The 15,636-nt window shown below is 41.0% G+C and overlaps 1 protein-coding gene across 7 annotated transcripts in view; it reads left to right on the top strand.

The window, feature by feature from the left end:
* Window positions 1–13,493, top strand: part of ksr1a (kinase suppressor of ras 1a) — a 38,062-nt gene extending 24,569 nt beyond the window's left edge. For 5 of the 7 annotated variants that reach the window (XM_030069568.1, XM_030069567.1, XM_030069562.1 and 2 more), the window contains 16 exons: window positions 1,749–1,918; window positions 2,458–2,527; window positions 2,732–2,815; window positions 3,014–3,075; window positions 3,174–3,283; window positions 4,160–4,328; window positions 4,652–4,693; window positions 5,054–5,102; window positions 5,196–5,253; window positions 6,806–7,099; window positions 7,234–7,430; window positions 7,533–7,629; window positions 8,506–8,639; window positions 9,218–9,349; window positions 10,265–10,400; window positions 10,561–10,707. In XM_030069568.1, coding sequence (XP_029925428.1) covers window positions 1,749–1,918; window positions 2,458–2,527; window positions 2,732–2,815; window positions 3,014–3,075; window positions 3,174–3,283; window positions 4,160–4,328; window positions 4,652–4,693; window positions 5,054–5,102; window positions 5,196–5,253; window positions 6,806–7,099; window positions 7,234–7,430; window positions 7,533–7,629; window positions 8,506–8,639; window positions 9,218–9,349; window positions 10,265–10,400; window positions 10,561–10,707 — 1,951 coding nt within the window. Of the gene's footprint in view, window positions 1–1,748; window positions 1,919–2,457; window positions 2,528–2,731; window positions 2,816–3,013; window positions 3,076–3,173; window positions 3,284–4,159; window positions 4,329–4,651; window positions 4,694–5,053; window positions 5,103–5,195; window positions 5,254–6,805; window positions 7,100–7,233; window positions 7,431–7,532; window positions 7,630–8,505; window positions 8,640–9,217; window positions 9,350–10,264; window positions 10,401–10,560; window positions 10,708–11,696 lie in introns of those variants that run through there. The other 2 variants (XM_030069565.1, XM_030069566.1) reach the window with 2 other exon arrangements.
* Window positions 13,494–15,636: the final 2,143 nt, after the last annotated feature.

Genomic DNA, 15,636 nt, shown 5'->3' with positions numbered 1-15,636 from the left:
AATCCATAAAAATCCCAAGTTCTCTGTAAGAAAAACAAAAAGTCCTTGTTACATTTATTTTGGCAGCAGCTGCTATCGAAGCTAAAGGAGTCGAAAGGAGCAGAAACATGTAGTCAGTAACCGACCGTATTCCTGCCCAAAACTGTCCTCAGACCAAATATATAAGCACTTACCAACAATGCTTATTTCAATAACGAAAAGGCGAATTTTCCAAAAATGAGTCTTAAATTTGAATCTCTGATGGTGTATAAACAAATTGCAGTGATGGAACATTGGACCCTGGGAACATGGATACACTCCTTTGATTCTTTTCTATTCCATTCTAATCTAATTTGGAATCGGTTTGCCATTAGTGCTGCCTGTTGTGTGTGTGTGTGTGTGTCTGTGTGTGTGTGTTCTATGATTGCCTCATGGGTTTTCCATTGACCACTACGATAAATATATGTCGATAGCTGAATTTCACCTCCTGCACAGAATTGCAGTCACCTTTCCCACTGTTTCCAGTTTCTACACTACGCAGCCAAAACGATGGACATGTCCATTGCCTTAATGGTCGCAGCTATGGGGGACAGAGGTGAATACTCACATTTAAAGGCCAGACTGTCCGTGGGCATTGAAAGGCCCGAGTGTATGCCCGCAGTTGAACATTTGGCAGCTCGGCAGAACATGTAACTGTAAAACCACCCTGTACAAAATGAAGAACAGGGGGGAGAGTGTGTTGGAGAAAAGCCCACAAAGAGCAGCAGAGGGTGCTGTATGCTCTTATAAAAACCAAGGGTGGCCACGGTGGTATTGTGGCACTGGGGTTACTGTTGCAGCCCCATGGGTTTCATAACCAAATGAGTTATCCAGTTGTGAATGCAGCTTTCCTGAAAGTATCTAGCCAGTATCTCATAGCAGGGTTGTACTAGACACACCTCCCTCACACCACACTGTGTTTGGGCGCTGAGCTTTTCTCACACCCACTCAGATAGACACTGGTTCTTCCTCTCTGTCTGTGTATCTCTCTCCCTCTCTCTCTCTCCCGGTCCCTCTTTCTCACATTTTGCCTGTTGCTGTTTTGCTCTGTGTATACAACTGGAGCTAATCCCCCCACAGATTCCCAGAGATTATGATTCATGTCCAAACAGGAAGCATTTCCTAGGACTAATGCTCAGAGGTGGCAAGACACACATAACCTCCCCCTCCCAACCCCATCCCATTGTGATTAGATGTACACACACACACACACACACACACACACACACACACACACACACACATGCACATATACAAAAATACATGCCACATGTTGATCCATAATATCCTGTCCATTTATGGAAAGCTTTACTGCAAAGCCTGGAACATGACGAGGCAGAAGTAAACAAGGCTGACATAGATCCTGTGCATCTGACATACAGCCTCGGCAGCCTGATGATCTTTTTCAAGCTGAGCCCAGTCCTGTGCATACAGCACATTACATTACACTGCTGATCTGAGAGTGTGAACTGTGGCTGTTAAGAAAACTGGTAACAAGTATGATCGCAAGTGTCAAAAAGTATCATAATAATAAAGTTTATAATACAACGTCCTGTATAACAGGTGGGTAAACTAATAAAAAATACAATATATCATAAATCAGGTTAAAGTAACTCAAAAAAGTTAATTCAAAACTCCTAATTAATTAGAATAATGTACGAACACATGCAGTCTATTTTTTTTTTTATTATTATTTTACAGTCTTCGTTGTTGTTTTTCTCCCCTTCCAGGTGTGTTAAAAAGAATAAGCTGTTCCTGAATATGCAAATCAACGGGAATGGATGTGAGGACTCGCCGTCTCGCTACCCGGTCATGCCCGCTCGCACCCCAGGAGCCACCACTGCACCCTACACCCTTCCTGGGACCCCCACCCTAATGGAAGAGCACAGCAGCATCAAGAGTGAGCTCTCATATGAATGTATTACATACATGTTTTATTCTGTTGATTTCATGCAATATAGTCAGTATTTAAAAAAAAAAAAAAAAAAACTGATTAGTATACCTCAGTCAAGACGACTGGTCTCAATGTTTTTTGTTATTATTGTTTTTTTTTTGTGTGTAAACTGAATTTTATCATAATTAGATGCGGTGCTATTCCTTCTTTTATGGCTGAGACAGAAATTGCATACTCTCACACTCTGTGTGTGCAAATATGTCACATAAATGTGTATGTGTATTTATGTACCTGCAAGTGTTCACTTGTGTTTGCGAATGGTGTGACTGATGCTTTGCATCTGTAACATTCTGATGATTATTTCTATTATTTATATGTGGATGAATCACATCTCAGATGGCGTTTGCTTTTCTGATGATAAATTCTAAATGGCTGAATGTTCAGTATTGACTTATAGGTGATTAACTACTTGATCAAATACAAAGTTTGTCTGAACAGTCCTCTTAAACCTTTCTTTCTTTCTTTCTTTCTTTCTCCCTGCCTAGATAATGTAGCGGTGCACCGCAGCTCCCCACAAGCAGTGAGGAGAGATATTGGCCTAGCAGTCACACACAGGTGGATTCTCCTGCTTATAACCAATACTTTTAGCCTGAGATTATATTATAATAAAGCAAAGGAGCCAGGTTTATTTCTAATTAAGTATTTAACAATACCTCTAATCACTAATAAGAATCAGTATTCATAGAAATTATTGCTACTTAAGTAATTCTTGATGAAACCGTGTAATTAAATAGGTCTAACAGCATTGATTGTATTTAGGTTTTCAACCAAGTCCTGGCTTTCCCAGACGTGTCAGGTGTGCCAGAAGAACATGATGTTTGGGGTTAAGTGCAAACACTGTCGGTGAGTAGAGCTCCTTTTTTCAAGTGGGCCGTCCGCTCACCTAGTTGTTTTTTTTATACTTTTCTCAGACACTGGAAGACAGTAACTGTGATTTCAGAGATTGAAGAGCTGACTCCTTGATTCTGTCTGGATGTAAGAAGAGGGCTCTTTAAGGTGCTATCTGCTGAGTGTCCGCAATGCTACACTTTTTGTTCACAGGTTAAAGTGCCACAACAAATGCACAAAGGAAGCACCCTCCTGCAGAATCTCCTTTCTGCCAAGTGAGTTCCTCTACGGCTTTCGCATCACCTTGGGTTTGGCAGAAACAATCTTGTGCTTCAACTCTGCGTCCGCATAACAATGCCTGTTTCTCTTGTAGTCGCCAAAATACGGCGGACTGAGTCTGTTCCATCTGATATTAACAACCCTGTGGACCGGCCATCAGAAGCACCGCAGTTTGGCACACTACCAAAGGCCATTACCAAGAAGGTAAAACAGGTTTAATGAGTTCTGCATCACACCGTACAGTGTCACTGCTGCAGTGATCCTCAGTATGCTGTGTTTAAAGGTCATATCTAACTGACCTTGGTAGCCTCTGTTCTATACCAGTGGTATTGATAGTGCTTGTGCATCTCAAAATAAAGACCGATGGAAATGGAACTAAGTAGAATTGACATGAACTTCTGGTTTATGGCAAGTCAGTGTATTTCCTGGTAGTTCCCCTTGTTGCCTTGTACACACTTAATGATGTCACTGTGTCAACAAAAGAGCTGTTTATGTTGGTGAAGGTGGCAAGTTCACAGAAGATCCAGGCTGAGCTAGTCTGATGCTTCTTCACAGAAAACATGTTCTGTTGTAACAGTACACTAAGAAACTGAATCCCATTTCTGTGTCAAGACTACACTTCCCATAAACCTCATGGGTTCCTTTTGTAAAGAGGATGTTACTATTTGTCCACTCACCTCCTCCGAGGTAACACGTGTCCGTATACATACACCTGTTTCCTTGGCAATAATAACCACCCGGAATTACACAGACTTTCCATGAACCAAAGGCCATGCCTATTCTGTACATTTGTTTTGAGGGGCAAGAACAGGATAAGAATTATAAAAGTGATAATTTTAGATTCTTTTTAGCGAAACTGTGAAGCGCTGTTTGCACTGGAATATCAGTATCCCTCTTCCCGCCTTTTTCCCTAAAGCAATATCGATTTGTGCCGTAAAGCAATCCTGCAGATCTCCCTCAAAATCGGACCCAGTGGCACCAAAAAAAGAAAAAATACATACAGCATCTTTTTCATTCATGGCTTTTAACCTATTGGCCCTGATTTATGTTGTTTGTATGCATGTATGTGTATCTTGCCAGGATCATCCCCCGGTGCTGAACCAACTGGACTCCAGCAGTAATCCGTCCTCCACCACCTCATCCACACCTTCGTCCCCAGCCCCGTTCCAGCAGAGTAACCCCCCCAGTGCCACCCCACCGCCCAACCCATCACCCAAAGGCCATCGGGATAGCCGCTTCCACTTCCCAGGTAAATTCAGATATGGCAACCCACATGGAAAGTCAAAGAGCCAGACTGGCACATGCAAATGCACACACACACACACACACACACACACACACAGTTAAAGGCACATACAAGCATTGTACTCTTGATTGATTACACTCACACTCATTTTTTTCAAGTTTACTCATATTGAATTGAAGGAGCTGCAACCACCCTTCTCTCTCCTTCTCTATCAGTGATCACTGAAGAACACCTATGGATTTTTGTTTGTGGAATTAAAACATAAAAATTACTGTCCTTTCTCTCCCTACCATGCTTGTCGATCTTTTCCTCTCTTTTTGCCTAAGCTGCCTGCTACTTTCAGCATAGACAGCAGTTTATCTTCCCTGGTGAGTTGACGGTCCCAAACTGCGTTGTTCCTGATCTCTGTTCTACCCACTTCCCAAACCTTAGGTTCCCAGCAGCCCTCTCCATCCTTTGCATGTTTGCTCCGGTGTACAAGGTGTTAGCAGTTTAGCAGTCAGTGAGTGCTAGCATTAAGAACGCATGTTGTTGATGAGAGACATTTCCTCAGACACCCCATCCACTGGCATGATCGTGGGAATTGCATGTACAGTCTTGTTGTGTGTGTGTGGTTGATGATGTGATGCTGTTGCCCAGACCCAAAGTGAAGAGAGAAAAAAGAAGAGGGTCAAAATTTTGGCTCCTCTATCAAAAAAATCTAAATAGTATTTCTTTTTTCCCCACAGATGTCTCCAGTCCTGTTAGTTTACACTCTGATGTCCTCCAAGACACTGTGTAAGACATTCTTGTCTATTTCATACATATAAATATTTTGTTTCCAAGATGGCATATAATAGTATTTCTCTAATATAATTCTCTGTGTCACAGCAGTGAGATAGAGCAGGTGGCTGATGATATGCATGCCGAGTTGGATGAAGATGAAGAGGTAATGTTGCTGCACACTGTGTGTGAATTCAAGCATGTGTATTTTAAGACAGCTTTTCCTGTCAGTTTGTTAAAGGATGTTAAGGCTGTACTTGATGTTGGGTTTGTCTGACATTTGTCTCATATCCCGGTTAGTTCAGTGTCTCGCTGTGAGAGACAGATTTTTGCAGGACACTGAATGACAAACCAGTCTGACAACACAGTGCTGATGGAGATTGAAATTGCCTTTGTCATCCATCCATGATAGCATAGTAATGTCAACAGAAACGTTGCTGAACTGACTTGAAGCATTAAAGACACAGTTGTCAGTGTTAGACACACAGAGTAATAATGGACTGACACAACTTTAGGGGGCAGCAGACTGTGGTGAGTGGGTGCAAATATGCAGCTGTGTTTAGAAAAAGCTCAACATGGTGACCTGTAGCAGAATGTAATAACAGAAGAGCATCCGGATGGATGATATCCAAACATGAGAGAAAATCAAGTTCTGACATAGGATTTATGTTTCATAAACATATGTTTATTATGGCACCAAGATAAAGTTTCCAAATAAACTGCCAAAAGTAAGATATGACCCAACTTTACTACTTTACTGCTTAAACTAACAGTTTGAACTAAGAGCAGACATAACAATGATCATATTTGAATATATTTACTTTTGTACAATATAATTCATTTGGTATATTATTTCTTGGTGATGATATACATGTTATTCTAATGGTGACAGTTTTCATGTACAAGTTAAAAGGGTAGTTTTCACTCAGATTCCAGCTTTCTAGAGGCTGTTTTCAGCATGAATGACATTAACCAAAAACAATATCCAACCTGACATTTGCTGGATGGCACCAGGTTGACATAACATTGTCCAGTGTAATAATACACTCTGGGACAATGATGGTACTGGTACTAAACATGCTGACATAAAAGTATCTCTCTTTTGGCCAAGGGCAACAACACATAAAGATGGAGGCAAAGCAAAATGAAACATTGACTCGCATTTACAGCAGGCTCATGCCTACGCTATACGGTATATGGAAGAAGAACTACAGGCAGCTTGATCAAAGAATTGACTTTTTTCCAATCGATTCATACTCACTACCTGCAGCCCAATTTTGAAACTAAAGTACCAGTTTTAATACAGCAGTGGTTGGGATCATAAGGCATTGTTTCCCATATAGCGTGAATTTGGGTTGGAAAGAAGGAGAAGGATGAAATCTTCTTTAAATACACAACCAAGGACTGAGGAGACTAATAGACAAGCCTAGAATATAGTGTACAATGATGATTAAGGGCTTTACAAACCACAAAGCACTCTGATACCTAATGCATAAAGACAGGCAGCAGATGCATTAAAATATAATTTTCCGCCATTTCACCGTTTTCCAGGAGCCAGGAGAGATCCTTTTTGAAAAAGCACAATTTGTTTTATTGTTCATGGAGGCTCATTTCCACATGCTCATCATGTGTTACATCTACATCTTGATAATTTTGTGCAGACTTCAATGCTTTATCCTTTGAAGCATGTTAAAGTAACCATCAATGCACTCTTACAGGAAGGGGAGGAGGAACTGGAGGTCGAGGATGAAGACCCAGAAGCGGAGGAGGAGAATGAGGAAGATGAGGGGGAGGAGGATGATGAAGGAGAGGAAGAGGATGAAGGGGAAGAGAGTGGGATAAACGTGGGATCAGATGGGGAGTGTGACGGCGATGAGCTGGATGACCTGCCCAGTTCTCGGGGAAGCCAGTGGAAGGGCCCGATCTCCCGCAAGGCGAGTCAGACCAGTGTGTACCTGCAGGAGTGGGACATCCCGTTTGAGCAGCTGGACCTGGGAGAGCTGATAGGAAAGGTGAGGGGGGAAAAAACGACTGAAGATCACGCAAGGTTTATGAGACAAGCACAATCAGGAAACCTTACATAGATCTCAAAAGTTTGTGAATGAATCAATCAAAGATCATTTTTGTGGTTGTTTTGTTGATCTAGGGCCGCTGGGGCAAAGTGCACAAGGGTCGGTGGCACGGTGAAGTGGCCATCCGACTTCTGGAGATCGACGGGAACAACCAGGATCATCTGAAGCTGTTTAAGAAGGAGGTGATGAACTACAGGCAGACCCGGCATGAGAACGTAGTCCTCTTCATGGGGGCCTGCATGGCTCCACCCCACCTAGCTATCATCACCAGGTGAGAGGACAAATAAAAAAACAGCAACATACACTTAAAATGCTTGCCTACTATTTTAACCTGAATACCTGTTTTACTAATTGTTTCTTTCTCTTTTCCCAGTTTCTGTAAAGGGAGGACACTGTATTCAGTTGTTCGAGACACTAAAAACACTCTGGACATTAATAAGACAAGACAAATTGCTCAAGAGATTGTAAAGGTAAATATTTGTGTTTGATTTAAAGATTACTTATGTGCTCTTTATTGTGTGTGGACTCAAGTCAGAGCTCAGTGGTCAGTGGTGTTTTAATTCGAGTTTTACATGCACACACTACTGCTGAATGTTCACCTCAGGTGGTAAAAGTGTGAGTCAAGCCATGTCCAGCTTTGCATTATGCTTGCATATTCTGACATTTATTCAAGACCAATTGTTTACACCTTTTCTTTCATACCAAAAACTGCAACATGTGTAATACTGATTTCTGTTGCCATTGATTTTATGACGAACAAAGACAAAAACATCGGTTGAGATTCAGATTTGATTGATAAAAACTTGAAGGAAATTGGTCTCTGGGCAACTGAAATGCTACTCAAAGCAATTTAACAAGTTTCAACAACGATGTAAATGTGCTGTGTTTTGCAATTTTCTGTGCTTGAGTTTAACGGATTACAAAGGAGGCAGCACAGGGCATCCTGCTGGCTCACCCGGTAGAGCATGTACCACATATCAAGGCTGAGACCACAGCGGCCTGGGTTTGAATCTGGCCAGGACCCTTTGCTGCTTGTCATTCCCTCTGTCTCTACTGTCATCAAATAAAAGCAGAAATGCCCCAAAACAGTCTTTAAAAAATAGGAGGCAGTACTATTAGGGCACACAGAGGGTGCCAAGTAATCTTTTAAATGATGGATTTATCAGACAATCAATGCAGCCAGCATTTATATGTGATTAGGGCACCTCTGATCACAGCTGTGTAAGTCCTCTACTTTTGCTCCCGGTAACATGCACCCCTTCCAGACCTGCAGAACTTAACACCATGTGAATCCGACATGATATTTCTATGCTGTATGTTTTGACAATGTATGTCTTCCTCTGCAGGGAATGGGCTATCTGCATGCAAAAGGCATTGTTCACAAGGACTTGAAGTCCAAGAACGTTTTTCATGATACCAATAAGGTAGTGATCACAGACTTTGGGCTGTTTGGGATCTCTGGCGTCGTACAGGAGGGGAGGTAAGATCACTGCCTGAGAGGTTTAAAACAACAACCTGGGGGGGCGTCCCGGTGGCTCACCGGCTAAGAGTGCGTACCAATTACCAGGGCTTAGTCCCGATCGCAGTGACCGGGGTCCAAATCTGACCTCAGGCCCTTTGCTGCATGTCATCCCCTCTCTCTCCCCTGCCTTTCCTGTCTCTCTCTACTGTGGCTGTCAAATAAAGCAGGAATGCCAAAAAAAAAAAAAAACTGAGCTAAAGTGTTGTCCACACAGGACTGCTATTATCTAGGGATGTCCAGTGATTTGTAATAAACTGCTGAGATGCAAAGTGGCTCTAATGCAGGCATCTTCCGAGTCAGCCCCCTATTTTTTGCCAAGAGTGAGGTCCCTTGGTAGTACTAACCTTGTGCAATTATCCCAATAATTTTAAAGCCGGCTTTGAACATTTTGAACAAGGAAGCCACAACTCCACAATTATGATGCTTGCATTGTATATTGTTTGACAACTAGTAGTTGTACATTGAACCTTTGCTGGAGTGTAATGACCAAGACCAATAAAAACACATGGTCTATTTTATTTGGTGTATTCTCACAGGCGGGAGAACAAGTTAAAGCTTCCACATGGCTGGATTTGTTACCTCGCACCAGAGATTGTGCGTCGGATGAGCCCCGGTAACAATGAGGACCGACTTCCTTTCTCCACTGCAGCAGATGTGTATGCCTTTGGGTAAGCTCTGCACAAACATAGATCCTCAACAACTTAGTTTAAATGTTGGCACTGCTGTTCTGTCATACCTGTTGGTGTCACTGAGAAGAGCTGATGTTTACCCTGGCCCTGTTCATACTTTTAACACCTGTCTTGGGTGATCTGATCATAACTAGTCATAACTAATTGTAATGACATTACATTCGTCTGTAACACAGTAATGCGACACGTTACTGTTCCTAAACTCAGTAATCACATTACAATTACAAAGCAAACAATTGTGCCATTACTTGCCTTACATTCTTTTATTATCTTCATAATGTTCTGCATATAGTTCTGCGTATAGTTCTTTAATTATCTGCATAATGAGCAGATAGAAAAAAAAAAATAGTGTAAGCACAAGCTGAGTTGCTTGCACAGCTTGTGCTGAGTTGTGCAAGCAAATCATCACTTCACTTTGGCTAGAGTTCGTGCAGGAGACAGGACAAAATGGCAGGGGTGCAGATATGCACATTACTTCAAGATTTTGAAGAATGTGACGGTAAAGCACAAACTTTAACGTTAAAGTGCTCAGGCCAGAAACAACTACCCACTGCTGTGAACACAACATCAAACGGGCTGGTTTTCACCAGCTTTGCTGTCAGCTCTGTGGTATTAGTTTATTAAAGAGCATAAAAGAAATATCTTGTGTGTGTCCGTCATATTAGGATGGGGATTTATATTGTTAACTGGCAACTATGTGACAATGCATCCCAGGCGATGTTGTGGAGTAAAGCATAAGTAATGTAATGAGTAGTGTAAAAATTACTTTCCACAGGGAGTAACTGACTGTAGTAATGCATTACTTTTTAAAAAGTAACAAGTAATGTGTAATAATTACTTTATTTGAGTGATGACCCCAATACTGATAATCACACTGTTGTTAACCCCTTTTAGCACCATTTGGTATGAGCTCCAAGCTAGAGACTGGCCAATCACCAATCAGCCCGTGGAGGCCACCATCTGGCAGGTGGGGAGCGGCGAGGGCATAAAGAAGGTCTTGGCAGAGATCAGCCTTGGCAAGGAGGTCACAGTAAGTGCAAGCTGAAGCATTAATATGTCAGTTCGCTGCTCTGTTCAGCTTCTCAAGGCAAATGAATCTGCCACGTTCTGCTGGTCAGAGGTTTTTGGGGCTGATGAGCATCTGGATCAGTGACTTCGCTCTGGTGACATGAAGCATTTTGCTCTCCCAGGAGATCCTGTCTGCCTGCTGGGCGTATGACCTGAGGGAGAGGCCTACCTTCACCCAGCTGGCTGACATGCTGGAGAAGCTGCCTAAACTCAACCGCAGGCTGTCACATCCCGGCCACTTCTGGAAGTCTGCAGAGTATGTATCCTAGAGCCGAAGGACAATGTTGAAGACACAGGACAGGTTTGAGGTGTGGGGGGGAGGGTTTCACGGGTGTTGCACCAATCCAAATCGACACAACTCGAACTTTACTCGATGAGCGATCTGTGCTGTTCATGTGAAAGCACGGCGTGTGACAACCCTGTGGTCCTATGATGTGTTTTCTGGTTCCATATGGTACAGTGACGATCTATTCTGTGATGATCCTTATTGCTTGGGGACCACAGACTAAACTAGAAATATGAGAATAAGGGAAAGTGTTTACAAGCAGTATTTTTTAGTGTATATCTTTGATGTTATCCTCTCCACTGGTGCACGGTTCATCTAGGACATTGCTGTACGAGGATGGATTTGATCTCCTTTATAATCTGGACCTGGACTGTGCTCAGCTATTCTTGCCTACTTTGCCACAGCCCAGCGACCCCATGCATGTTTTTTTTTTTTTTGTTTTTTTTTTTTTGCATACACTTTGATTGAAGTTCACTTTCACACCATGTCCTCCATTTGTTTCCTGCCTCCTGGCTATGATTCACTCTGTCTAAAAACCTCTGTCCCGTTTGCTCTTGAGACTACATGAAACTCTTTTATTTTTTAATATCGGTCAAACTGAAGAGCTATACTGCAGTGAGGCACTCCAGCGTTGATCTTGCGTGGTCAATTGAGAGGGTTGTTCATCCAGAGCATGAAATAATGAGAGGCTAGCGTGACAGACTAGATTGTGTGGAAGACTCTTACAGACAATACAAACCAGCTAGAGAGCTCTGCTTGGACAAAAGGTGATTAAAAAAGAGAGATTTCCGAACCAACAAAGCTCGGTCTGTCTGATGTAGTGCAGAATGCTTTTTAAGTATATATATGTATGTATCTTGCTACTTTTCAAATTATCCTTTCTTAATGTAAGCCTGTTTTGCTTTCACTAACTGTCTAACATTTGTGTTTTCCTTTGTGTTCTTTCTCTTTCTTTTTTGTCTTCTAATCTAGGTTGTAGCAGTCACTCTGAAACATAAGCAATGCAAAACAAAGCCTGGGTCTGCCTTGCATGCTCCTGAATCCTTAACTCTTAGAGGATTGATCAAAGCATTGCCTCTGCCTGAAACAGACATTGCTTCCACTAATCCACAGTCTGATCTTCCATGTCTAACCGTTGCGTTTTCTTGTCTGGGGGAGAGAGGATCGGTGGACCGAGGTGTCGTGGGGGGGGGGCGACGCCAACAGTCCCCACCCCTCCTCTGCACTTCCCCCCTTCCTTCGTCTGAAAATCTCTTTGCCTTCATTTTATTAATTTTTTGTTCCGTAACTCCGTCGGACTCTGAGGCTTGTGAATAACCAGCTTGTGGTGTCTGTGCTGAGACTGACTGGTGTGCTGTGGTCTCTGCCTGCTGATGGCTGCCCTGTCCTTGGCCTGCTCTCTTTCTCTGTGCTGCTGTGATGTGGTTATTCTTGCTGGGACCCTGACCACATGGCGCGCTATCGCCCACACACACACACACACACACACACACACCACACACACAAATACACACTCTTTGCTGGACATAAAAATGGACCCCAGTACCAAATGGACCTGTGCATTCACTCTCATGTTCTCCTTGAGGTTTTGACACACATTTGACAGGCTGCTTGACTGACATGTTCAAACCAACTGCCTCCCAACTGCTCTCCCTCAGTTGTATATGGTTGTATGATGGCATGCGCTGAGGCGGTCACCAACGTGCGGCCCACGTCTGCCTGGACACAATATGCACTTTGTCAACAGGAAAAAACAATAAGAAACTGTATATTTTTCGGTTACTATCATATTTGCAGTGTTTTTTTTTTTTTTTTTCTTGTTCTCAGTGACTGAATTCAGAGGCTCGGGCAGTGCGATATGTTCACTTGTATCTTGTCTTGTTGGAATATAATCTGATAAACTCACAGCTGATTCGATACACTTGAAAACAGTGCACTGACGAAGAATCATAATGAATACTACTGTATGCCAACCAGCAGTTGGTGAGGAGCTCCCTACGTCATTCACAATCCACATGGGGGAAAAAAATAATGCTGGGTATGTATGATCGAAGACTTTTTCCATAAAGGAGTGGCGTCTATCCATTAAAATGTAAAGTGCACCTTACGATGATATGAGTTTAGAAAGATCCTCCGTTCAAGAAGTAATTTCATTCTCTGCGCAAAAAAAAAGATAAATCAGGAACCTGGTGCAGAAGTGTCCTATATCTTCCTAAAACATTACCTCTTGTGCGTGCTTGTGTGTATTCTGTTTGTGATTGCCGGCTTCAGTTGGTGTGCTTGTATTTATGTGTTGTGTGTATGTGTGTGTGTGTGTATGTGTGTGTGTGTGGGCGGGTGGATGTGTGTGTGTGTGTGTGTGGGTGTATATGTGGCTGAGTGAGCGTACTGTGTTGGAACACGTAGGGTTGGTTTTGTGAAAGATTGCAGTAAATGTGTCGCAAACGGTATGTGATGTATATACATTATTTAATGTACAGCAAATTAACATGATACTTTTAATATTTGTACAAACATTTTATATGTACAATACATCACAGCATTTTTGAATAGGTACTGCTATCCCTATTACAGATGTACATATATATTTATATTTTTTTCATGTACAAAAACACTGTATAAAAACTGTAAATTTTTTTAGAATGGGCCAATACATGTTTTTTATGTTATGTAAAAATTCATATTTTTGTATTGCATGTGACTACCATTCTGTACACGCAGTTTCTGTTTTCATCCATGGAGGACAATAAAATGAAGCTTGTCATGTAACAGTGCTGTAGGCGTTGTCTTTCATCTTTTACAGCCTCAAAGATTGTATTTGTAATTTAATGCAAAATAATGCAGATTGTAATTGTAACTTTTTTACAGGAACTCTTCATTATAAAATATTCATTGGTCCTGAACAGGAGCTTCATAACAGCTTTAGTATTGTAACTCAGATTAGAGCTGGGCAATACATTAGTATTATACTGATAAAGTGATATAAAGCAAAATATCGGATATTTTGAATATTGTAATATTATGATATGACATAAGTGTCTTTTCCTGGTTTACAGCAAAGAGATACAATTTTCTGAACTTCTTAGATTTTTAGCTGTTTTAATATTTGCCTCTACCTGCCTTGTCATCATATCCACGTTACTAATGGTTGTTCATCAAAAATCTCAGTGTGTAGTCATCCCCTATCATATCACAATATCAATATGGTGGTATTAGGTAAAAAAAAAAAAAAAAAAAAAAATTGTAATTGGGCTATTTGACTACTATTGTCCATTTTCAGTTACTGACAAAGAAATTCATCAAAACTAAAATTCACTATATTAGTTATATCAGCTATTCAAACTGTTGCCGTGGTTCCCATTTGAAGTGATTGTGGCTCAGGGACCCTGACATAAAAAGATACTTTAGCTTGTTCTGAGTATTAAAGTGGTTTGATGTGATACTTGAGCACTGCCAAATATTATTCAAAATACTGAGATTAAAATGAGTTAAGATCACATTTTTTGTAATGCAACAATTTTCAGTGTTATTATTACTATATTAGAAATGAAACTATTACTCATTTTGCTGGAAGACCCTCAAGGACTCATGTAGATCCCTGCTCTCCACTTTGAAAACCACCTTTGACAAATAATTAAGCTGGGGACCTGTGGTATTATTTATTTATTTATTTATTTATTAATAAAACATAATTTGGTTGATTGTGGAAACAGCAACAGCTGTCCATACGGGTCTGCTGGTATGAGGAAAAAGAAATCATGAGAAAAATTGTGAATGGCCTTGCCCCACAACTAGTCAGTCAAATGATTTTAAAATATCACAGCAAAGAAGCCAGTGGAGGCTGCAAACCAGCACAAAAACGTGCAGTTGTTAGTTCTCTGTTCCAGCTGAAGGCCCAAAGATTTGGAATTCCCCACCATTAGAAAAAAAAATTGACTGGTTTCAAAGCTTTCAATACTTGCAAAACTATGTCTTAAAAAAGACAAATCTGTGAAACTGAATACTGAAACTGAATACTGAGATATTTTCATTCCCCTTTACAGTTCATAATTGTTTTCAGTCATTCTTCTTAAGTGTTGTTTTCAGTCATTGGTTCAATCAGTGTTTGTAGTGATTATTTTTCTATGTCTGTTTTATTGTTAGTCTCTCTGCTTGTATAAGGGTGTTGTATAAAGAGTTTTATTTCTCAAAAGCCTAACCAGAAACAAGATCCAGGCCTTTAAATCCAATATGTGGAAAAATAGAAACAACACTGTATAAAACATTCTACATCAACCTTCCTCGATTGTATTGTGTATTTACAGCTATTTACTGGTTGCGTTTTTACCGGGTGACTTTTGTGATTTGAGCAGAATACAAGGTAATCTTGTAAACTACATTACATTTTATTGTTGTATTTCTCTACAAACAAAAATAAGAAGTTTCTGTAATTTATATACAAAACCCTGTTAAAGGTATACAGTAAAATACTGTAACTTTTTTTTACAGAAATCAACAGCAATTTTTTTTTTTTAACAATGCCTATCTATACTTAGCTATAGCTATTTCCTGTAAATTCTACAATCTGTTCTTAACAGTGTATTGTTTGTAGTCTGACTGAGCACATAGAATAGGCCATTATAGAATTGAAGCTCTTAGGAAGTGTGTTTTCTTCATCTTCTTAAAGTTGAGAATAGCAGTGTACCTCTAGGTGGCATAAAGGTACAACTGAAGGCACTAATGGCAGTCTGAGTCTGTACATTGTGAGCCCACACTGAGTGGCAGCACTGTGAAAAGCTACCGCTGATGTTCGATTTTCTGTATTATGTACAGTTGCACATGTTTCAAGCCAAATTTAGTCAGATATATTCGTCAAAAGCAGTAGTTCTGAGAGGAAGTTTGAGAGGAAGTTACTTAAGTTGGCAGCCAATCT

This window comes from Myripristis murdjan, chromosome 14, assembly GCF_902150065.1.
Source record: "Myripristis murdjan chromosome 14, fMyrMur1.1, whole genome shotgun sequence".
Lineage (NCBI taxonomy): Eukaryota > Metazoa > Chordata > Actinopteri > Holocentriformes > Holocentridae > Myripristis > Myripristis murdjan.
This window is presented reverse-complemented; position numbering and strand designations above follow the sequence as displayed.